The 25001-nt window shown below is 45.5% G+C and overlaps 1 protein-coding gene across 4 annotated transcripts in view; it reads right to left on the bottom strand.

Moving 5' to 3' along the window:
• Nucleotides 1–25001, bottom strand: part of LOC110984490 (disks large homolog 5-like) — a 66039-nt gene that overhangs the window by 10287 nt on the left and 30751 nt on the right. For 3 of the 4 annotated variants that reach the window (XM_087149139.1, XM_087149137.1, XM_087149138.1), the window contains exons 2-9: nucleotides 11961–12382; nucleotides 10109–11768; nucleotides 6888–7026; nucleotides 6298–6425; nucleotides 5849–5951; nucleotides 2423–4802; nucleotides 1650–1779; nucleotides 1146–1299 (exon numbers count right to left, since the gene is read on the bottom strand). In XM_087149139.1, coding sequence (XP_087005265.1) covers nucleotides 1146–1299; nucleotides 1650–1779; nucleotides 2423–4802; nucleotides 5849–5951; nucleotides 6298–6425; nucleotides 6888–7026; nucleotides 10109–11768; nucleotides 11961–12216 — 4950 coding nt within the window. In that variant the 5' untranslated portion in view covers nucleotides 12217–12382. The remainder of the gene's footprint in view (nucleotides 1–1145; nucleotides 1300–1649; nucleotides 1780–2422; nucleotides 4803–5848; nucleotides 5952–6297; nucleotides 6426–6887; nucleotides 7027–10108; nucleotides 11769–11960; nucleotides 12383–25001) is intronic. The other variant, XM_087149140.1, reaches the window with a different exon arrangement.

Here is a 25001-nt window from a genome sequence, read left to right as displayed (position 1 = left end):
TGGCGAAGAGGAAAAAAAGAATCATTATTTGAAAAGAAATCTCCAGTCACGAGTGTCTTGATAAGCTGAAATGCCAGTAAGATTCTTTCTACAGCCCCAAAATACGGAGAGAAGCCAAAACACACCTTGTTCAATTAAACATGTACCTTGAAAATAGCCCAACATGTTAAATGAAAAAAAAAACCAACCACCCCGAAATCAGGCTTTTGCCTGAAATCTGACATGGGCAATTCACAATAGTGCATGCCTCCAAGAGTTTACAATGCGTTGGCCAACCACGACGAGTGAAATCTGTCGACCCCATCCGCGTTTGGAATGGGTCGACTGATTTTGTGTGTTGTGATTGGCTAATGCGTTCCAAACTCTTGGTGGCTCACTACTGTGAATCATCCGTATTGTGAAAGAAACCTTGAAAGCCCCAAGGGTGAAGGTAGACCAAAATTAGGGTCCACCCGAAGGTTGACAGTGAGGAATGTACCGGTGTGTCGACATCACTAGCACTAGAATCAGTTAACTCTCTCATGTCTGTCTCATCTTTGCTTGAGACCTGGGGCCAATTCCATACAGCTGCTTCAGCACAATATTTGCTTAAGCGTGAAAAAACCTTGTTTGACAAATCAGGTTACCAGCCAAAACTCCATGTGATGTATATTGTTTTGGAATGGTATTCATCTGTCGTTTGGTTAACATGACAATCGCATAGATTTTGAGCTGATAACCCTCGCTTTTTAAGCAAGGCTTTTTTGTGCTTAAGCAAATTTTGCGCTTAAGCATTTCTATGAAATTGGCTCGTAGACAAAACAGAACGAGGCAAGTCCTTTCCCTTTAGACCTTCAACTCTTCCGCACCGCTTCAGGATTTGAAAAACCTCCCAAACTGCATTCAAAAAACCTGCTTTAAGACTTACAAATCAACACCAAAAGCATCATGTACCATATGAAAAAAGTTCAATCTTAAAGCTTCATTTCTGTGACTGTATTCTCATTTTTGAGGCACCTTTTCATAAATGTGTTTTCATTTGCACCTTCTCTCTGTATGCTTTAAGCTGCGAAGAATGTTCATTCGAAGTGTACAAGAGTAAACCTTTTATATAGAACAGCCTTAGAAAATTGTCATAAACATCTCTAGTTGATCTTTTGGGTTACCTCAAGGATTTGGTCACCGTACTGTAGCTCCGCCCTCTCGGCCAGGCTGCCTGGGGTAACGGTGTGGACGAAGATCCCCCCTCGACTGCCTTGGATGATCCTGATCCCCAGGGGCTCGTTACTCTTCTCGATCTCGATGGTACGAGTGGAGGAACTGGGGGACGAGACGGAAGAATACTTGAAAACTTGCAGGTTTCAAGGAAATATGACACAATCAGGAAGAAAAATCCTGCTAGATTTCTGGCAAAATTGACTTGGAAATAATGTGCCCCAAGGTTACAATGTTCAAACTGATTACCCAGATATGCACTGAACTGAAAGTAACGGAAAGAGGATAAATTCTCCATTGCACTAGTCTTTGTGTCATTTTGTTCAATTTACCACAAAGGAGTCTGCTGATCTGAGATGCTGCATGCATCTAAACAACTGGGACATCCATCCTGGCAAGACGGGACATCTCCCCTTTCATTTTTTTTTCTGAGACAAAAAAAAAAAGCGACCCACCCTCTGGTAACGATGACGTCTGGCTCCGAGAAGGAACTGACCGAACTGCGACCGGACGAGCTGACCGACAGGCTGCTGTGCAGACTAAGAGGGAGTTGGTTATCCCTCCCCCCGGAACTTGAGATGGAACCTACGTGGGATTGGAGAGAGGGTGGGCAATCCGTGAATGTTAAAATTCCGAGGTGGTAGCAAGTAAAGTTTTGCAATCCAAGACAAGTCATAAGGCAAAACCTGATAGTTACAAGTCAAGTGTCACAGAAACAGTGACTCGAGTCCGACTCAAGTCCAAGTCAAGTGACTCCAAGTCTACGGTACAACTCTACTAAAATCTAGCGCTTTGTGTCTTGAAAATTTGGAACTTTGTTGAGGTCCTCTCGGTAATGCCAAACTTGTGACTGCGACTTGAAGGTCAAAAGACTGAAGGACCGACACATTGGCCTTATTCTCTGGTTGGTCATCTGGAATCAAAAGTTAAGCGATCCCTCTTAAAAGCTTTCTATGAACAAACTGTGAAAGAGGACGAAGATGATGTAATAGGAGTGAGTTATAGATTACTATTCTTCTGACCCAATGGATAGTTCCAAATTATGGATAAAAAGTCATGTCACCTTTACAGCCCATGTGAAAAATAGTTTTCAAAGTGAGGCTATACCTGTAGCTGTAGCAAAATAGTCAGGCTCCTTCCCATTTCAGAGTTTTCAATGTATGCAAAGGATTCAGGACAATCTCAAATGGCCATCTCATGAATAAAGCCCATTCCCAATACATCTTACCTCTTTCAACAGAGCTGGTTGACAGGCAAGGTCCAGGGCTGAGACGGTATTTCTGGTTCATCCACATTCTCTTCTCGCTCTTCTTTGGAAAGGTGCCAAATCCATCCTCCCTCGGGTTGTAGCCGTGGGGCGCAGAGTGGGCAGAGTGAGTCTCGAACTCAAAGCTCTGGTTGGAGTTGCGTCGGTCATCTCCTTGGAAACCCCGCGGGGTGGGCGGGAGAGAGGCACGCGAGGGAGAGCGCTCGCTGTCGTGGGTAGAGGATGAGGAGATGGAGTGGTTCGAGGATGCGTACGACGGCATGTAGATTGGGGGGTGGGCAGGGCGCCCTGGTCTGTTGGAATTGGTCAAGGGTTGACTGTGGACCTTGAAGTATGGCACCGAGTTGGGGAGGCGGACCATGTGGGTCACGGCTGGCTGGGAGCGGAACTCGATGTGCTGGGACATGGTGGAATGGTGAGGTTCCCAAGAGGGCCGGCCCCCCGCCGAGTGGGGTGGGGGTGTCTGAGGTGAGTAGGGGGAGAGCTCGAGCTGGTTTGGCCGGGCGGTGCGCCGGCGTATTGCACGTTTAGATTCGGACGAGGGGCGGTCCTGGGCACCAGGGATGGCCGGGGTGGATATCGGCCGGAACTGGGTCGCCACAGGAGCTGACTGCTGTGCGCTAACGACAGTGTAGTCGACGCTGGTATCCGGCAATGACCCTGCTTGGTAATGCACTGCCGAGGACTGACTGTCCCGATTGTTGTTTTTGTTGACACTGTCCTTAAACTGCATCTGCCCATAACTTGAGCTCTGGTGCTGTTGACCAGATTGCCCGTGCGGGGCTGTCTCAGGTACTCCCATGTGCTCAGGTCCTGTGGATGATGATGACGACCTCTGGGTCCTCTCTACGATCTCCCGCCGACGATCTCTGGAGGCTTTGAGCGAGGAGTTGCGACTGGGAGGCTTCGGGGGCACCATCTCACCATCTCCCTTCTTGTCGCTTTGTATGTTCTCATACGGCGGGTTCATGATTGGAATGGTCGTGATACGCTTCTGCCGCTTCCTGTTGGTCAAGTAAACCTCCGGAGGTCCCCTAGATTTTGGCCAGGTGCTGTTTTCCGTCTTCTCAGCATGGCCAGCCCCGCGAGAGAACTCCCCACGCTCCGTGTACGGGTCCACCCTCGGGCTTCCGTCGCGTTCCCTTCGAGGCAAATTCATGGCTGGAGACGTCTTGTATTCTGGAGGGCTGCCTGATTGTGGTTGGGGCAGCGGAAAGTTCTCCTTGGAATCCTGTTTCTTGTGGCTCCCGTGTTTCGACGGCGGAGGAGACCGATACGGATTTTCTTTGGTACTGTGCAAATTGTGCCCGGCATTGTGACTGTCATGGTCTCGAGACTCAAGGCTGTTCTGTCGCTTGTTCTCCCGGAAGCTCTCGCGACTGCTGTGGGACGTGTGGTAGCCAGAATGCCTCCCTGGTGACTCCCGCGAGCTCTGTCGGGAGTGAGATGAGCCCTGTCTGGAGTGTGAGGAGCCCACGAAGGATCCTTCCCTCGAGTGTCTGACACTGTCTCGGGAGTCGTCCCCGTGGGAGTTAAAGTCCTGTGAGCTCTGGCGAGAATGCTGCTGTTGCTGCTGCGGATGTGGTTGCTGTGCCGGATAAGCCCAAGCATTTTCATGATTGCACTGCGGCTGCTGCTGTTTACTGTCCCAAGCACTGACATCCTGTCTGCAAACAGGTTCACTTCTTGTGTGAGGTCTCTGGCTTGGATATACCAATGCTTCCTTGACCGCATGCCAGTCGGGAGATGTTGGCGGCAGGGCGATGCCCTGTCCTCGGGATGATGGAGGTGGGTAATCCCCGGGTTGGAAGTGGGGATTCTGAATCACCTTGTCCTCGAAGTGATCAGGGTGGTGACGCAACAGCAGCGTGGGTGACATGGGGGGCGGAGCCTGAGACTGCGACGCCTCCGTTTGGACGCTGATGTTCCGGCCACTCCTGCTCCTCTCCGGGTCCTCGCAGGGGGAGACGAGGGGTGTCAGGCTGGACTTGGAGGACAGTGTCTCATGGCTCTTGACCGACTCCGCCGTTGGGCTGGCGTTGGACGGCAGCCCTGAGGATGAAGACGGGGATGAGACTCGCATGACATTGAGGGTGATGGCTTCGCCCACTGTGTCCAGCATCTGCTGCACCTCTTGGGCGTCCTTGTTCACCACGGATTCTCCGTTGACTGACACCATGCGGTCGCCGACCATCAGGCCGCTCTCTTTGGCCGAGGCAGAGCCCGGCTCAATGCGGCTGACAAAGATGCCCGTCTCCAAGGTGACACCGTGATCTTTGTTAGTCAGAAAGAGGGTCACAGGACAGAACTTGGCTCCTGATGAACGACGTCTTTTCACAACCTAATAAGAACAATTATTAACAAGATAAGCTTGTGCTGTTTCTGGGGGTTTTTTTTAACAGAGAAATCCAGAAAAAGTATCAACAATCAACCCAAGACCAGGTTGAGCTTCAGACCAAAATCTTGGGAAGTTTCAAAAAAACTAATTTCTGGGATGGTATTGTAGCCAACTGAAAGAATTTGTCAAAATTATATTTCACTTTGTAAAATTGTTTAATACACTTTAAGAACTTTTAGTAAAATAGTACAACAGTTTCTCTGTTCTCTATTGACCAAATGAAATCGGGAGGGTTCCATTCCCAAATACGGCCAGAAACTGAAGGATAGACATACACGTACAACTCCAGAAGGTAATAAAAAAGTTACCGAGAACAAGGAATGGCTGTTTGGGATCCATATTATTTCTTGTGATTTTCGTAGCCTAGATCTGATTCCTACAGAACTCGTCAAGACCAGCATCAATAATCAGCCATAAATGCATTATTACCCACAAACTACGAATCCAAACTTAAGGAAGGTCCAGGTGTTGATTGAAAGTGCTCCAACACTGCTTCCTAATTTAACAGTAGCTCAAAACAAACCAAATGACGACAAATAATAATGGTCTGAAAAAGTGCACTTAACCAGGAACCTGTCAAGGTACCGAAACATCAAATATCAACCCTGCTCACTGAGCCATGAACATTCCTAAAAACCATCTCAGATCCCTTGGGAGTATACAGCTTGGAGCTGCCATTTCTCTGCTCAAGTGGCTAATCAAACACAACAGCCATCGCTGCGCTCCCATGTGCCTATTTATACTCCTGGGTGGAGAGAGGCAGGTGGGAGTACATGTAAACTGACTTGCCCGAGGTCACAACATGTAACCGGTGGCTGGATTCGAACCCCTCACCATGTGTTTATGAGTCAGACACTTATATACAGTATACAGCAATTATACCTGTTTACCACTGGCTGTTGTTGCTGTTGGTGCCGTGATCTTGATGTAATGGCATTTTCAACTAGTATCATTACTTTAGGACTGTCAAGATTGTCTACACCACTTACCATGTTGATCACGCCCCTGGCTTTCTTGACCGCCTGTAGAGCCACAGTCCGGTCACCGTTGGTCAGGTCAATGTCGTTCACTCTCAGCACGTAATCGTTGACTCTGCAGTTCAGAAAATGAGACGTAAAAATCTTGCACGAAGTGTTCTGACATCTGCTCTTTTCTCAGACGCCCAATTATTCGGGCAATAACACTATTCCAGTCAGGCTGCCCTTTTCACAAGAGACAATCACAGGCCTCCCTTCAAATGAACCAGAATTCTGAGGACATAAATGAGTCTGCCACCTGCCAGGCTGTCCTTTCACAACAGGCCACCATAAATCATCACTTTACACAAACAAGACTATTCTGAGGACTGACACAAGTCTGCCAGCTCCAAGGCCCTGCTCTGACAACAGACCGTTGTAGGTCCTCATTTTAAATGAACCAGACTATCCTGAGGACTTACTTGAGTCTGCCGTCTGCCAGGCTACCCTTGTCCACCTTGGTGATGATTAGTGAGCAGTCGTCGGGGATCTGGGTGTGGTCTTTGCTGTCGCCAAAATCAAAACCCAGCACGCTGACATCACCATCCTCCTGGGGGTAAGATAAAACGACAATGGAATCGAGTACAAAAAGTTCAGGGAGGAAGTAAAAGATCCGAATACTGCATCATCTCCAGAGTTATCAGAGACTGCCAGTGGCAATTTTAAAGTAATGCCATCTGAATAAGGATGTTGACGATTGGAAGAAAATCAGCATACTGCCTTGCTGGAAAGCTCTTTTGGTGAAGCACGGCACTTGCATTCCGGAGGGCGCAGGTTCAAATCCAGGGCAAGTCAGATTTCTAAATTAAGAATTGACAAATCCTCACCAACGGCATGGAAAAAACTATTCAGCCATTTTGTTCGTGACGATTTCAACTGACAGTCTCATAAAAGCTTGCACTAGCACTGTATACACAGTGGTTACAGAAAGGCAGTGGGATAACACCTTTTCTTAGAGTTGTGCTGTTTTCATTTGCAAAGAGGGGAGCACAAGTGCAGGAAAGTTACTCACTCGTTCGGTTTCTATGGCAACCGTCTCCGTTTCCCATTCCTGGGAGTCTGCGTCAATGGCTGAATCCCGGCTATGGTGAGTGATGAGTTTCTTCATTCCCGTGTGCATCTCTTTCTCCGTCTGCTTCTGCATTTTCTCCCTGATGGGGGAAAAAAATTGACACTTGTAGAAGATCACTGACTGATGGTTGACGCATCAGCTGGAAGACTATATCAAAACCAATTTGAAACTGTTTGTCTGTTTCGAACAGAAAAATGACCCAACTCCAACTGGAATGAATCGCGAGTTGCCAGACCCTCTGGAGTTTAAGGTCTTTGAAAGAATCTTGTAACAATCACATTAATAGGAACTCGCAACATTCTTCTCCTCCTTGACCCTAACTGTCCTCAGTCCTCCAACAGGTGAAGGACTGAGGACTGTTAGGTAGGATTGAGGACTGTTAGGAAGGATTGAGGACTGTTAGGGATAATGTTCCTTTTAAAGCAAGATGCCAAACTGAGTAACACATAACAGCAATGAGCATGGTCTGCTCTTTCTAATGCAAACCGTTACTTGCATTATGTACTGGTAGGATTGGGTTACCTACGTGGAGAATACCAGCGATTCACAATGTGGTGGGGAGGAACTTAAATTGTTGCCAATTTTTTATTCGAGTAGAGAAAGGTGAGCGTATTTCAATTATCAATTTAAATTGGTTTTTGTGAGGTAACAGATTTCTGATCCTATCCTTCAGAACTCTAAAAACCTGATAAAGGCACATGAACCATTAAACATTACAGGTAATCACGACGTGCATATATACATGCAGGGTTGTTACGAACTGAAATGTCCGAACGACAGCAAGTTCACTTAAGCAAGAAAGCCAAATCCTCCACGTCAAATTGTGATGCCAGCCTCCTGTAACCTTCTGGGAAATCCTCTTTTCTTCCAAACTGATCAGTAATAGTTTTTTGTGGGGTTCATTACTGTTCCATTTTCTCATCCAAGTCTCAAATGCCAGACTCACGCAAAACCCAGTCAGTCTTTATTACACTCACATTCCCAGCAGCGTAATCCCCATCAATTACCGCAGCACCGATAAATCCATTTTAGGGACCGAATCAACCAGACCCATCTGATGCGACAGCAGGCAATAACCAATTTTGTTTCTTTTCCCCCTCTCTCCCGCCGGCAACGAGGCCCTCAAGGAGGCTAAGAAGATTACACAACATCGTCACCGAAGATAATTGGGCTAAACTCCGCTTGGAAACTGAGTGACGGCCAGCAAAGCCCGGGCATGTACTGTCTCAAGCGTGCAATTGACATTTCAAATTAAACCATTTCGATATTGTGAGTCTGTACATCCCTGGCATGTACATTCTTAATGGCATTTATATGCCAGAGGCTGTTAAACGGACTGTGGCCACTTCATGGTACGTTTCCATCATTTCATGGGTCTTTTTTCTTCGTATTTCCCCATGTCCTTAACCGTGGAAGTAATTACACTCCAGATAGTTTAAGAATAAATTGATTCAGGGTTGTGGAAAACTGACTACATGCACTCCATTTCAAAGCGACTGATTTTTTTTTTTGACGAACTTTAAAATGATTTGAATGGGTCAATGGTACTTTTCAGGACAATTCTGAATTTTGTTTTCTTTCAGACAAATTTACAATATCTGTCTGAGAAAATCCACATTTTTTCTGATCAATACATTAACTCGCAACTTGTTAGCAGTTATCATTTGTTGGTGAAACATGCTTCACGTACGCGAGTGTCATGTCAACAACTTACAGCGCTTGTGAAATTCATGTAAGCCTCCTCCAGCATGTCCAGTGATTTGCCAAAAAAAAACAAAACACCGCATTGAATAATTTGAACAGTTGCAACGCTGGGAAGGATATTTCAAACCAATTTCAAATATATACGCAGTGTTAATAAAAATGAACAACTCAAAGCTACATGAACACTCTATATGAAACACATGTATTTTGATGGTTCCCAAAAGAAATCATGCACAGAGGTGAATGAAATATCCATACAGCAATCTTTGTGTGCTTTAATGATTGGAGGGAACTTTCTTGAGTATGGGGTCAATGTGCTTGCTTGTAGGCTGGGAGAGACCTGGGGGCAAGAGTTGCCAGTTTCCTGGTACCAGACACCACTGATGACTCTGTAACACAAACCTGTAACTCGGCCAGCATGCATACTGGGGGGGGGGTGGTCTTCAGTCATACGCTGAGAGTATTTTTCGAAAACTGGCCCATGAGGCATTCTTGTCAGGACCGACACGGTCACACTTGACCAGTGACACCTCATTTCGAATCTCACGGGAGTGATACATGCAAATCAGGAGTGCCTCGCTAAATATAAAAGACACCGAACTGTCTAGACGATACAATTTATCTCTCCATAGTATCTGTCAAGCACGTACTATACATGTACATACACGTACACGGAATCTGTGACAGCCTTTATTTCTTTTTTCCTACAATGCCCTTGGGAAGTGTTCCAGCCTAATGGAGCCTGGCCATCCATCCACAACACTTTGCCAGGTCACCAGCTCATTTAACCTGGCACGGCATCTGTTCCTGTTTTTTTAAATTTTTTGGGCTGGATCTGCGCAATTTGCTCCCTGCCAAATGATGCACATGTTTTGCAACTGGAAAAAAAAAAGTCCCATTCGCTCTCCTGCAACACAAATTTCACTGTAATCTGTGTGGCCTCCTCTTCAATATTAATGACATAAATACTGATGTAAATATTAGCGGATTTGAAATTAAGTCTCGGATTTCAAATAACAGGACTGCGCAATTGCTGCTTTCAGATTCCAAATCTAGAACTGCTTCATACATTTTCAGATATCTGCATGAAAACCAAAGACATAAAAGGTAAAGACATATACGCACGTGGGTAATTTCAGAAATTAGGAGTCCATTTTTTTTTTTCATGTCCCTGTCACATCTGACATGATTTTGCAAATTCAGAACACATTTTCTAATTTCCAAGAGTGATAAATTAATGCAAATTACCCGTCAAAGAAAGCCTAATAGTTTGAAATCAATGCCGGTGACATTTCCATGTCAAATAACAAAGGTCAGAGAGAACAGGAACACAAAGCTGTCACACTATTGGACGCCTAATTTCTGGATTACTCACATGCATAGTGCACATTTATGAGCTTCATGTACATGAGCCACCGGTAATCTTTTCACACTGCAAGTAATTTGAAATTACTTACTTCATTTCTTTGAGCTGCTTCATGGCATCATTTCGCTGTCTCTTGACGTCATCAAGATTCCTCAGCGCCTCGGCAAAGTCGCTGACAGCCCGGTCGCGCTCCCGCCGGAGCTTGTCGCAGAGTGTCCGGATACTCTCCCGCTCCATCATGATCTTGACCCGCTCCTGGAAGGCCCGGTCGCGCTGGCGCTTGGCGTCGTCCGTCTCCGACTGCACCTCCTTCAGCTCCTTCTCGGCTGTGTCCAGGTTGCGCCGCAGGACCTCGGCCTCCTTGAATGCCTGGTCGTAGTCGTAGCTGATGGACTTCTGCTGCTGGACAGCGTTGTAGCATTCCTGGAGGAGCTTGTCGCGCTGGTCCAGGGCCTCGGTGCGCTCCCGCCGTGCGACGTCCCTCTCCTCCTTGAATTTCTCAAACTCAAACAGTGCTTTATCGCGCTCCTTCTGTGCCAGCGCTGTACTACTGATGATGTCGCGATAGCGATCGCTCAGTTCATTGTACTCTCTCAAGGCATGGTCACGTTCTTTGCTCATCACATACATCTTGCCTTTCAGGGCTTCGTTGATGGCCAAGATGTTCCGGTATTTCTCCTCCACGTTCTTCCGGCAGGAGCTCTCGGTCTGCGCTTCCTCCTGGAGTTTCTCCATCTCCTTGTGCACGTCATCACGCTCGCTCATCACCAGCGTGTACTCGCGCACCGCGGCATTACGCTCCTCCGTCACACGCTCGATCTTCTTTTCCATCTCGTGCTTGACGTGCTTCAGGTGGTTCAGCTCCCGCTGCACCTTCTCGTATTTCTGGTTGGCAAGCTTCGTGCTCTGCAGTGAGTCATCCATCTCCCGCAAGACGTTGTCGTACTTTCGGATGACGGCGGTGCACTGTTGCTTCAGTGCATTCCTCTCTGTATACGCCCTGTCCCGCTCCGAATAAGCTGTCTCCAACTGCCCCTTAAGTCTCTTAATATCATCCTCCATCCGCTCCGTGTTGAAATTCAAGATGCTGTTCCTGGATGTCAGATCAGCATTCCTCTGTTTGAGAGCTTCATACTCTCTCTTCAATCCCTCGTACTTATCCCAAGCGGTGTCGTACATCTTATTCAGGACCTCCGATGACCCCCGTTGGTTCATCACCTCGCGGTTCTGCATCCTCAGCTCTGACAGCTCCTTCAGGTCGTTCTCGTGGGTCTGCCGCAGGTCGAGGATCTCCCGCTTGGCCTGCTCCCAGTCAGCCGTCAGCTCAGCGCACTCCTGCATCTTGGCCTGCAGCTCAGCCCGCAGCTGCTCTGCCGTCTCGGCTGAGGACCGGTACCGGTTGCGGCAGTATTCCGCCTCCCGGTTGGCGTGCTCGAACTTCTCCATCACCTCCGAGTGCTGCCGCTTCAGGCTCTCCAGCTGCATGATAGCCTTCTTGCACTCGCTTCGCAGCTGCTCGTAGTTCCGGTGGCTCCGGTGGTGGCATCGGTCCTCCGCCCCCAACGACCCATTTTCGCTGGCCCTCCCGGCGGGGTCACTGTCAATCCTGTTGGTGAGGGGTGATGGGGAACCCCTTTCAACACTCTCCCCAGACTGCTTCATGCTGAGTTCCTGTTTGAAAAACTCCAGGCTTCTATTGCCGACACTACTGTGGCCATTTTGTTGGCCTGCTGGAAGTAGTAATCTCGGACCTGCAACAATTTATAGAAATAGCAACAAAAATTACCAGTCATCGCTTAATTATAGGTTGAAACTGGGACAAAACAACTACACAAACACTGATCTGAGAGGACAGACAGACAGAACCATGACTCGAAAAACCCAGACAAACTGACAAACAGACAAAATTTGGTGTCCCTGTTGCTCCGTAAGATGAAACCTACCTGACATGCTGACCAAGTCCCCGGCTAGCTCGAGGTAATAAAAAGGCTGGGCCTTGCGGAGAAAAAGTTTGACGAGGCCCATCTTGCCGCACCAAGTCCTCAGCGGAGAGCCCTTGGCCGGACTCACTGTTTTGTCCTTGTCGTTGTCTCTCTCGACCGTTTTCTCATGGGCAAGGCAGATGGCCCATGGATTGGTAAGAGTCAAGGCTTGCGAGGACTCATCTTTTCCATTCTTAGACGCTGCCTGGCTTGCCATGATGTCCTCATTTATCTTTTCTCAATAGTCAAGACTACTGTTCAATAAACTCTTGAGCAATAGATCCCCAATTGCTCATACCTCAATGACATTCAATCTCGCCAGTTCACATCAAGACTCTGTCTGGTGGCAGTACCAGAATAAGGCCAAGGAAAATTCATCTATCCTGATCAAACAAATACAAAAAACAAAACTGAAGCTCCAAATGCATGCACAGAAAGGAAGGAGTCAGTAGACTGTCCCACAAACCTGGATGTGAGTGCAACATGCATGGATGATGGTTGGGCCGCCTCGGGAAATTTGACTAGTCCATCGCTTTGAGCGGGCATCAGGCATGGTAAAGTGATCTCCCATTGCCTGTTACAATAGTTGTGCCACAAGCCTGCCCTGTGTGACCCAGTACCCCAGCATCCGTACATACACAGTTTGAATGTTGACAACTGTGGGAACAGACTTCAGCTGATAAGAGATCAGTTCCAACTGTGAGACTGAGACGGCAGTGAATAATCTGTTGTGAATATGATCTCCATCCCCAGACGAAATGGCAAACAGACGGAGCGATCACACTGACAGAAAATTTTCAGACTTGCACCTATCCTTTTACGTGCCTGTCACAGTTTTATTTTTTATTTTTGGAAAATGCCCCGATGATTTGGGGGAGACAAAACAAACTTGGGAAATTTAGGAAGCTGTTTGAAATCTGTGAACCTGGGGAAAAAAACTTTGCCACATTTCCGACAATTTCAGAAGGCACTTTTTATTGAACAGACAGCTCATTCTAAACTTGTAACAACTGAGTTAAAATGCAGAAGTTTTCCGTAAAAAAACCAAGCTCACTTTGCAAGACCAACTTCTTAATTTTTTTTCCTAGGGGAAGATTTTCTAAGTCATTGAGCCGAGTATTGTCCAAATGCACCTAACATACATGCTAAATCACACAGTTTCCTCATGCAGCTGGTGAAGTGATACTGACAGGAACCGGCCTACTCCCTCGACAATGACGGAGGATTACCGGCAATTGTAAAAAAAGTCAAGTCAAAATGACAAGTGGGGGGGGGGAATGCACAATTTATAAACCAGACCAGACCCCGCACATAATGCCTGCATTGCTGTACACTAAGGAGGTGATATGAAGATCAATCTCCGACAAGGACATTTCCAAATGGTGTCTTGTCTATCAACCCCCCCTGACTATATTGGGGTGCAATTCACCACAATGCGCCCTTTGTGATTCCCCACTACTGGTGGCTTCCATTCTGAAAAAAAAATCGTGAGAACTTGGGTCCGGAAGTCTGAACCACCGGATGAAGGCCTGGACATGAGAACTACAAAATAGACTGGTCTGGTCCCACTATTTAATACAGCGGATCAGATTTCTGAATCCCAAACCCACAGTGCAGCAAAGAATTTCAGTGTTGCAAACTTGTCATTAAATCAATCATAAGTCCCTGCAAGTCCATCACATGGCGAGCCATCCAAAGTCATTTTGAACCAAGTCAAAAGCTAATTAAAAGTTACTTGTCTTAGGGAAGGACTTGTGACTGGTCTTATGAAAGGACTTGTGACTGGTCTCATGAAAGGACTTGTGACTGGTCTCATGAAAGGACTTGTGACTGGTCTCATGAAAGGACTTGTGACTGGTCTCATGAAAGGACTTGTGACTGGTCTTATGAAAGGACTTGTGACTGGTCTCATGAAAGGACTTGTGACTGGTCTCATGAAAGGACTTGTGACTGGTCTCATGAAAGGACTTGTGACTGGTCTTATGAAAGGACTTATGACTAGTCTTATGAAAGGACTTGTGACTGGTCTCATGAAAAGGACTTTTGAAAGAAGTCCTAACGTACTCAACTACGACAACAGCCAAGAACCTACTTCTGGTACTAGATGTACAAGTACAAATATCGGCACATTCAAGTAATCACCCGTACAAATATGTATAAGTACATGTATGATTTAACAACTTTTCTTCACCAATGCACTTTACGTGTAAGTTTTCCAACCACAAAAACTCTTGGATGGTACAAACTACAACACCACTCAAATGCTGGATTCTGAGTTGGTAAGTCCATGGTGGAGTGAGCAAGGGAAAATTCGCTAGGACTCTTTCAGATTTCAGTAGGTAGGACTCTTGTTTCAAAGTTAAAAGTACAAGTATTTGTCTTTATCAATATTCTAAGGTGCAAGATATTAGGCACTACCTAAAACCACTGTTTTTTGGGTTACAGCCATATTTCTGGTGGTGATGTACATGTATGTGGGGGGAAGGGGGCTGAGTTTAAAAGCCTGATGTCCTAGCTGACATGGATTAATCACTGGTGACACCTGCACCTAATCATGAAAATCTGCCCACCCACTGAAAGAAAACAAATCAGGATATGGGAGGAAAATCTGACAGGCAGGCAAAGTTGCTAAGCAAAGGCAGATCTCAATTAGCAAATAGGTTACTGATCAATGCATACATTCATGTACAAGCTCACAACGAAACCTTAAAAAATTTGACAACTGGGATGCACCCTACGTGAAAAAACAAAAAAGATCATAACCCTTTTTTTAGAAACTCTAAAATGTCAGTCTTGGCTATGCTGCCCTGCGCCCGTAACTTCTGAGCCTGGACCGACCGATAATGTGATAAAGAAGATACCCGATACCCCGTGGAGTAACGCCGGCTGATGTCAATGAGGTGATCACCGACTACAGACGTGGCCATTGGGATGAGCATTGGCTTCCAGATGTTCAAAGGAACATCTCTCTTCAATGATATACGAGTGCACAAGCATGTAGCAAGGATGTATTCAAGGAAAACGAAACATCCATGAAATAATCACCTGAGCTTGCCCAGACATTGTAAGGGGCCCCACAGCAGTAGCTATACATTTGTGCTCGCCTAAAAGCACCTCTTCAAATACCCATTTCTTGAGTTTAATGTCATTTTTTAATATATGTAAAAACACCTTGATGGTAAGCTCAGAATTTTCCAGAATTTAAAAAAATGTTTGAAAAATCCAGGAATTAGGAAACTCCTGATGACAAAAAATCCCCAAATCAGGAAAAATCCTGACAAAAATCACCCCTGATGTAGACAACACATTTCAGACTTCAAAGGCCTCAAACATCGTATTATGTCCCTGCAAATTAGTACCTCCACCTATACATGCACAATAAGCCTTTTGCGAGTTAACTTTGACCCAAATCTGGTACACTGAGTTCTTCAAATTCATGTGAACATAACAACTTGAATTCTCCTTACTAAAACCACTGTTGCTATACCTCGTGATTTGGGGCAAGCTTTTTGCTTTGTTACATGTACATAAGAGACGCCTTGCAACAATACACTGTTTTCAATGGATAAGAAGGGCAAAAAAGGAACCAGTCCATTCCAGAGATGGTGGTCATTATGCAAAAGCTTGCCCTGAATCACCAGGTATAGCAACAGTGTCTTTAGTCTGGGGAATTCAAATCATTATGTTTATGTGCAGTCAGATAACTCCGTGCACCAGATTTATTCAAATTCAACTGCCAAATGGCTTATTACATGCACAATTACTCTTTTTGAAGTGCACACAAATACATGTATTTTGATTGTGTACACGTGCAAGTACACCACACATGTGAATGTCTGTTGCTGGCACATGTACATGTATATGGGCTCTTCCATAATATATTATGGCAGAGGGCACAGTATAACACATCACACAAGCATTCCTTCCAACGTTTCTATTACACACACGCATCCGTTCACGGTAACTTCCAGGGGATTGCTAGCTGAATGATTTCAATACAAATCTTTGCTGGGTACTGGTTGGGGGGAGGGAATGAAAACTGGCTGTTATCCTTTCTGTGGTACGCGTGAAATGCGTTTTGCTGTCTTTAGCGACACGCTGTGGTGGGACCAGTGCTGGGCCCAATCGTATGGAGCTCGTCCGACTTCAAGCAGTCACTGTGTCTACGCCAGCCTTCTGTCATTCCCCATGATAGAAGCTGTGCTGAGACAAGACCCGGAATGAATACTGTGATATTTTGGCAAATGGCAGGCATCTCAAATGCACAGGTCATGGGGTCACTAGATGATCCATTTCAAATCAAAAATCTTCTTGTGTATGTGCCTTGTTTCCTTCTGACAACATTTTTTTGTTTGCTCTGGGGAACATGGGGGGGGTTAAGTTGTCAATTTCAATTGAGTTAGTGGTCAGGCCTGCAAGCATGTGGTAAAATAAATGTTTTGCAGGCCACGCTTTCACATAACAATGTATATCTTGGATAATACATGTACATGTACATGTAAGTAGGTAACAGCCTGCCAGACCCGGCCCTGTGATTGGCTGTCAAGCCTACCCACTCCTTGACAAGCAACCCTGGAGACAGACAGGGGTCAGGAGGACTGGGCTATTTCCATCACATTGTCACCACCATCATGAATGTAGCCAAAACAAGCCACAACACCCCTGAGCCTTCAACAACCCTCTCCCAGCATATCATACAAATGTACATTGTACCTGGGTAAAGCGTTCTTGCCCGTGGTTGTACCTGGCCTAATTTTTTGGAGAAATAAGGACACTGCTACAGATATCGATGCAGAAGTGAGTGCAGATGTTCAAAGTTTCCAAGAATAACTGAAGTTTGTACCCCCTTTCTCAGCGTACTGTTAAGACAAAATTCCCAGGCAAATGTGGACGTACCGGTAGGTAATATCAGCTAACAGTCATGTATAAGTTACATGTACATGACTTGATCAAACACTATACAATGAAAAAAAAACAAAAAGAACACAGGGCTAATTAGAAAACAGACAGAATGGGCAACAATCCTCGAAAGTGTCAGCACCAGGGAGCCAGTTTTGTCATTTCAAACGGGCAAGGTCATTCTGATAACGGAGCATGCGAGCGTGCTCAGCCTGTGCAGGTTGGGTCGGCATACAGCCACGATGATTAGGCCGACCCCGCGCGCGCACATTAGTGCTGGCACCGAGCGACCTCTGGCGTGCTTCGTTTTGGGGCAAGCGCTGCGGGCTTACCGAAGTAGCTCTTTGTCGGCGGTCGGCACTTGTATCGAACTTCTTGGAAATTACTTGCCGTCAGTGCTGCATACAAATGCCATACATAAGCATGTGGATATATACAATGTACATGCACATGCCTGCATTGCAGCACCACAACATGTAATGTATGCAGATATAATAAACTGATTTAATTTCTATGCCACACAACTATTGCTACATGTAATGACATGAGCATCCTTCTACTCACAGGCCCCAAACATGTAACACACTTTCTACTGTTTCTGGGTTGCATTTATTAGGACAGAACGGACCAACAAACCCGCCTTTGGTAAACCAACAGAGGAATCCAACGTAGTAACGGATGGTTCACAGGACATCAAACCTCATGAAATCTGATATTTGTAACGCAGTGGATTCATTCAGAGCATATTCGACCAAGGGTTGGATTTAGCTGAATTCTGAGAGGTTTAAGTAATCCAACTTAAGCAAACCAAACGCAGGTGGAAATCCTTGCTGAAAGCCATCTTGGTAACATCAACAATTGCCAGCCCCCCCCAGACACAGAGGTATAAGCTGTCTTAAAAAAAATCCTCTGGAAATGTTTCCTCCACAATTTCAGTTACAGGGGGGGGTTCTTTTAAACAATAGAAATTTCATGCTGCCTCGCTGTTCACTCATTAAACCCATTATATCCTCAGGGTGCCCACTTACAGCCATCCCTACGCAAATGCACTGCCGACCCTTTCTGCGTTTGCAAGGATTAACAATTAATACCCTACACCAGGGCTTTCCTAACAAACAGCCCACGCAGATTCACCATGGCTTGCCTACCAAACCCTCTGGGTGCGTGTCCTCCAGGCATCGGACCCGGCGATAATTTTGCTGCGACTGGTCGCCGCACCGAACCCCTCTGTGCTCCGATTGCAGATGCCCCGGTCCAGGTGTCGGATTTCTCTCCCCCTTGTTGCGAGCAGAATCTGCTCGTCATTTCTCATTGGGCTTGAAATTTCATATCTCGATATTCCCCTGTTATCCCCCCCCCCAACCAAACCCCGCTGATGGTTCTTGCTCTATGGATCGGTGCCCAGCGCTTGCTGTCAAACGCTGGGATGAGTCACCGTCTCAAAGAGACCACGATCCGTGACCGCTCCACTCCTTCCCAGGTTACCTCGTTCGTAGAGAGTGATGGATTTTCTTGAAATCCATATTTATTGATCTCTGTGCTAGAGGACTTTCTTGCCCCTTGGTAGATTGGAATATTGAGGCCAAGTACTGGAACAAGAATTTGATCTTCTGAGTAAAAGAATATTCATCGGCTGATGAGGGTGGCTTCTGGGCAAACTAAAGTGCAAACCTCTTTGAGGTTGATGGATGCAACAAACCCTGGCATTATGTGCAGTGTGCATCTTTAAGTGCAGTGTGGGATAATGTGGTCGACTGGTAAAGTCAAGCGTTTCAAACTTGACGCAGTACATAAACACGTATCCTTCCCCTGAAATACAGACAGAAAAAATACTACACCACTGCCAATGCACATAAAATCCACCTTTTGTAGATCTATGATCATGTAACTTAAGAATTTTAAAAATCTCACCTGCACGTACATGTACATGTAAAATAAAATTTAAGACAATCTGCCCTCAATGGCTGATTCAAGATCGAATCATTTTTCACTTGGGTAAAAACCTTAGTAATCTAAACAGAATCTTTACAATATTGGCTACACTTGGAAATTTCTGAAATTCTTTTTTAAAAGGTTGCTCAGCAACAAGGAAAATAGAAAATAAATGACTGACAACACTACCATTTCAAATGTGATAGATATCCTTTTTGTCCACTGGCCAGACCCCTTGCTACAAATCACAGGGCAGGTGGTCCCCTAATGCCAGACAGAGCTCTCCCCCGTTTTCTTCCTTGAGCTGGGGGGGGGAGGAGAGAACGTAATCCAAATATTTTGACTGAGCATGAGGATAAAGGGAAAACAAATCTGGGAGATTAGGGAAGATCTTGACAGAAGGAATGATGGGGGGGGGTTGGATGCTTGATTACACAGCCCTGCTGCGCCTAACTGGACCCACAAGTCCCTTAAATTCATTAACCCTAACAGTCCTCAGTCCTCCAACAGGGGAAGGATTGAGGACTGTTAGGGTTATTGATCATGGACAAATGTTTCATGAGAGCGAAAAATTCCCCTCACAAGAAACCAAACTATCACGATGAGTATCAATATACTTCTTAGAACAGAAAGCTCAACCCCACTACATGAATACACACAGGAGTAGATCCAGGAATTTTTGGCACGGGGGGACAGGAGATTTTTGTAGTGTCTCCTGTTTTTGCAGACAAGCAGAAACGATGATGAAACATTACACGGCATACATTGTTTCCAATGGTAATGGTGCATTTACTTCGGTTGTTTTTATTATGTTCCCCATTTTTTTTCCTTTTCAGATCCTCCCTCCCGAATCCGCGCCTGGCACGACCAAAAGGAGCCATCGAGGAGAAATTTGTGACTTTCATGTGTACACGTACAGTGGTACGGTATCCGTAAAGATCCAATTACAGTGCTAGTTATGCAAAATGGTTTCAAACACTGGAAGTACACGTACAAATGGCAAAGTAATACACTGATTTACAGATTTAGCACGTGAAATGATCAGTGCTTCGCCTTCCAAAAGCATCCAAGCTTCGCCAGATCTCTTTAATTGGACCGTTGGGAAATCCAGTTCACAATGGCAGCAGTGTTTGGGCAACTTGCCACTTATCCCGCTAGTACCTAACTAAACACATGACAGTTTACCAGCCCCCCTCATACTCGATGATACACACTGTCGTTACCCTGGCAAGATCCTGATGCGCTATCAGACTGAGTCATAATGGAAGAACAACAGTCCGGCAAAGGGAGGGAAGGGGGAGGGAGTCAACTTCTCATCTCGTCAGACCTTGGGAAAAATATGGATCACGGACCGAGAGTATGTGGTCATTAGTCATTGTATAAACAACGGGAGACCACCCTCGCTAATTAACCTTCATTTGGGATAACGACTACAAACAACTACCGGGCAACAATGAGAGGATGGCCCCCTTTTCAGGCAATGAACCTGGCCAACTCATCCTTGTACGCGTGACATTTCAGCTCCATCAGCTTTCCTGTGTACACTGTACACACTTCAGCATGCGTGAAATAGCTCTCATTTGGAACCACTTGCCTTCAAGTTTTTGTCAGTGTATGAAAATATCAAGTGATGTCTTTTTTTCCCCAGAGGAACGGGTAAAAAAGGCTTGGCAAGAGGCAGGCATACCGGTACACTGTCTACGTAAAACATATGGATAATTATTGGTCTGGGAGGGAACGGTGATGCTGCATCCAGAAATCCGGATGATTTAAACTGTTTAAAAACAAAGATAGCGAGCTCATTCTTGTAAATGACCGGCCCGGCTGGTTCCCCACACACAGGGATAAACAACTCAATTCAACTTGACTTTGTTCAAAAGCCAACTCCCTTAAACTTGGCTGTTTTTACTCCCAAAACATTCTCCTTCAATTTACAACTTTGAAGCCCAAACGTTTCCAATTCTAATGGCCCGCTGTCCTCTAGACACTCATTTCATCGATCCAGAACCATCTACTCTTTCCATCAGGCTCAATGGGCACACCCGATACTACTTGAAAGAAAGCATCTCCAAGCAAGCCCTGGCTGTTACTTCAACAACTGCAAAATCTCCCGGATCCCTCATTCTGCTCAATTTTCTCTAAAAAGCGACAACTCCCCATCCCGTGAAACGAGTTCGTGTATTCCTCCCAGTTCACACTTCCAATCCCTAGTCATCTTCAGTGCTCCATTTTTTTCTTACCCGTCGGGGATACCTGCCCCCCCAAAAAAAACCGAGCTCAGCTTCTGAAAATCAGCCTAAGAATTGGTCACCACTTATGTCCCCTCTCCCTCTCATGTTGGCTCCTTTCCTTTCAGAATAGAAATGGCCTCGAGTTCTGTCCTCTTTCTGAAACTGTCGTACCAAAATCCTTGCACCTCTCCTGATCTGAAAACACAAACTGTACATCCCTCAGGAGCCTGGAGTGATAACCAAAAACATTCTAGGTACATCCCCCGACACCAGCTCATCCACACTTTGCTCTATTAAAGCCAAACCATTCTTGAGCCACGCCTCTTGCTAGTGAAACCTAAAGTCACAGCTGAAATGTGCCCCACTTTTTTTTAACTCTATCTCCACCTCCGATAGACACCAGCCCCTCCCCCCAAAAAAACACTAAAACCTGGTGAAAGGTGTGACCCTCTTTTCTGGATGCTCCTGCCGTGAGAGATGATCCTCTCAAACCCTTAACACCACGAGTTCTGCTTTTTGGGGCTTATCCTATTGGCAAACCCCACCTTCAAATTCTGCTGTTAACACCCAAAAGTGTCCATGTCCTGGTCTTGTTTCTCAGAACTAGAAATGTTCCATTTCACCCCCTCCCCAAAATACATAGATAGAAATTACAACGCAGTCAGTCTTTTATCAATGCTGGATTGAAACATAAGAAACCTGTTAAAAACCGACACTGATGATTCTGATGATTAATCAATCTACATTATCATTCTTGTAAATCCGAGTTCTGCAGGTGTCTCATTGGGCATCTACACAACTGATCTTTTTTCTTCAGGGTCCTAATGTCCCTAAGTCCTGTGTGGCATTTGCCAGTTTTTTGATAAATTTTTTTCAAACCTATCATTGTGAAACGCCACCTGCCCAGGAAATCCTTCCCTAGTCCTGAAACTTCTGGACGTTCTCCTGTCAGAACTAAAAAACATCCTCAAGTCCTTTTTCATCTGTGACTATCCAATTTCCATCTGTGACGTCTATTTCCATCAGAGGCGAAACCTCCAGACACACATATCCAGTTCTCTTGTCAAATCTCTCTCCTTTCAGAACTGAAAACAGCCCTAACTCCCAGTCCCTTTCAGAAACTAACTCAATAATTCCCCCTTATTGTATCTCCCATCTTCACTGCCACCAGAAAGAAAAAGAAAAGAAAGCGAAAAAAAAGAAGAAGGAAAAACAAGTTTAACCCTCCCGACACTCATATCCTGTCCTGATTTCGGATCGCTTAATTTTGACCACTCAAAATATCCTGAAGTGTTGTCCCCTTTTTCTTGCGACTAACTCAATAAATTCTCTCACTCATCTGATCTCCATCTTCCAATACACAAAAAAAACCCACCGTCTGAAAGCAAATCCTTGCCCAAATCTTGACTCGCTTTCAAGACTGGAAACATCCTTGCCCCCCCCCAAAAAAAAACTGGCTCAATAACTCTCTCACACTCTGTCCATCCATCGTTCCATTATTCTTCCTTCCATGCCTCAAAATCCGACCCCCCCCACTGCTTCGCCAGTGTGTCATTCCCCTCCAACGTCCATCACTCGCTCCAGTTTTCTCAGCCCTCCATTATCGCTGCACCTAACCCAATAATCACCCCGGCTAGTCCCTGCTTTCCTTCCAGCACAAAAGCCATCACCTGCCTGCCCCTGCATCAATCCATACCCTCCCCCTCCGTCCTAATTCACTCATTTTTTCCCCAAAAATCCATCGTTAAGTTTGGATTGTATCAGGCTGAATTATGGACCAAACATGATATGATTTGTTCCTAATCAAGAACAGCTGCCCATACAGGGAAAGAGTCTCTCCTTATCAAATAAATACACATAACATCTTGAGATCACACCGTGACAGAGTTTCAGTATTGAAGTAAAATTTGCAAATGATGGACTAGAATTTAGAGACTTAAATTCCACAACCATTTCATCGATTTGTTCACTGGTTATCCACAGCTTCAAATGCTGAAATTTTCTTTCAACGTTCATCAATCTTACTCTATCCGTACTTAAGAATGGAATGAAAATTTCTTTTTTGTTTATGAATTACGAGTACAGGTGTGATGTCGGTTGCCATGGTGATGGTTGCTGACACTGGCTAGTCAGCTAAAACAGCCATTGGAAATGCACAGAGATATGGTTGAGTGTCTTCTGTGTTGAACCATTACCTTGGCAACTGGCAATCGATGGCTCTCCTTACACGAGCGAACACTATAAACGCCTTCGCAGTCCTACTAAGGGCATTATTTTCATGACACAATTTTTAATGGCCTAGTTTTCTCGTCTGTCATAAACTAGACTGGGCTATTATCACCCATCAATCCATTCTCGGATCACTCAGTCTCACGACAGTTATTCTTCTGTCTGTCCAGAGTTGCAAATACACTCATTACAGGGCGATAAACATCACAGAGGGTGCAACATCCCTGGCTCCCCGCCGTAAATGGTCCCCTCTGTCAGCACACAAAATGGAAAGACAATAACCAGAAACTCACTATCTGGCTCTAACGACCATCTTAACGCAAATAACTCATACGTGTACATCATAACAATGGCATCAAAGCTGTACAACCTTCATGTGACCTATTAAAATGTAACTTGATGTTTTTTGGCATCATGGAAATGACCCTTGCAGCCACTCTAAAGATGGCATCATTTTCGCTTTAGATTTGTACAGTCCACACATACCGGCATGAAACTGTTTCTTTTAAAAAAATGGAAATCTACGAAAGAAAAACAAAAATCCTCCTCTTCTTGCCTTCCTGTCTATTCACAGAGTAATGTCTGACCAGAATGAGCTACTGTAGAAGTATTTCTGGAGGCAGATGGGGTAGGGACAGGTGTACAAGGGCTACCTCAAGTGTAAAAAAACATATATTTGGAGAGTGCAAAATATGATTGCTAATTTTCTATGTACAGGACAAAAATACTAGCATATGCTGTTGATATACATGGGGATGAAGCTAGGACAAAATGGTGCACCGATGATCTTGAATTGAATGGCTCAGGGGGGGGAGGGGGGAAGAAAGGGAGGGAGGAGGGGTGGGCCAAACCAGTCCCTCGATCGCTCCTTTTTATGACGGCTGTCCAACCAAACTGCTGAGCAAACATTAATTAAGACAGTGCCCCTGGACCAGTCTGGGCTTGTATGATCCGGGGCTTCCCCCCAAGGAAATGGGGGGAGCGTTGCTCCACGAGACCCGAATGAATCTGTGTCAAGTTGGGTATTGGTTACAATTGGCTTCTGGTGTCAATGGAGAGGCTGGGGGAGGACTACTTGTACTTGTGCGATGCACAAATACAATCTGACAGGACAAATGGCAGGGCGAAGCAGGTGGATCCCGACAAACAATATTCATTAAAGTGTATCAATAACAAGACCAATTTTCGCCTACAGTGTTGCGCACGTCAGTCAGGGGAGACAAGTCTGCGACGGCACTTTAAGATGCCAAAAAGAAAGGAGAAATTTGAGGGGTTGAGCTTGGAACATACACGAATGATCTGCTCCCTGTTCTCTACCGTATCTTGATTCGGTGAGTTCTACATTTACAACTCCCTAGATACGTACATGTGCATGCACTTTCAAATTTACATGTACATGTATGTACAGGCCTACTCGAAGCCAGAGTCCAATCATGTGTGTCAAACGCACACAGTTTCTTCAGTTTCTGATATAAAAGGTTACCTGTCCTGAAACATTTGTTCAGCTTAGTTTTTACAGTTCACCCACCGATCATAATTTACTGCACTGCCTCTGTTCAGTACACTTAGGCTCGACTCTCCATTTCTGAGTACATGTAAGTGTCCTGGACGGTGCATGCCTGCTTCAAATGGCAAAAAATTGTTATCACGTGGTGCCGCTCTGCAAAATTATCCAGGTAGGTTGGAAGAAAAATAGTGCAACTTTCCAAAA

The sequence above is a fragment of the Acanthaster planci genome, linkage group LG19 (assembly GCF_054643075.1).
Source record: "Acanthaster planci isolate LZ-2023a linkage group LG19, COTS_SCS, whole genome shotgun sequence".
NCBI lineage: Eukaryota > Metazoa > Echinodermata > Asteroidea > Valvatida > Acanthasteridae > Acanthaster > Acanthaster planci.
Note: the sequence above shows the minus strand (reverse complement) of the source record. Positions and strands in the feature narration are given on the sequence as shown.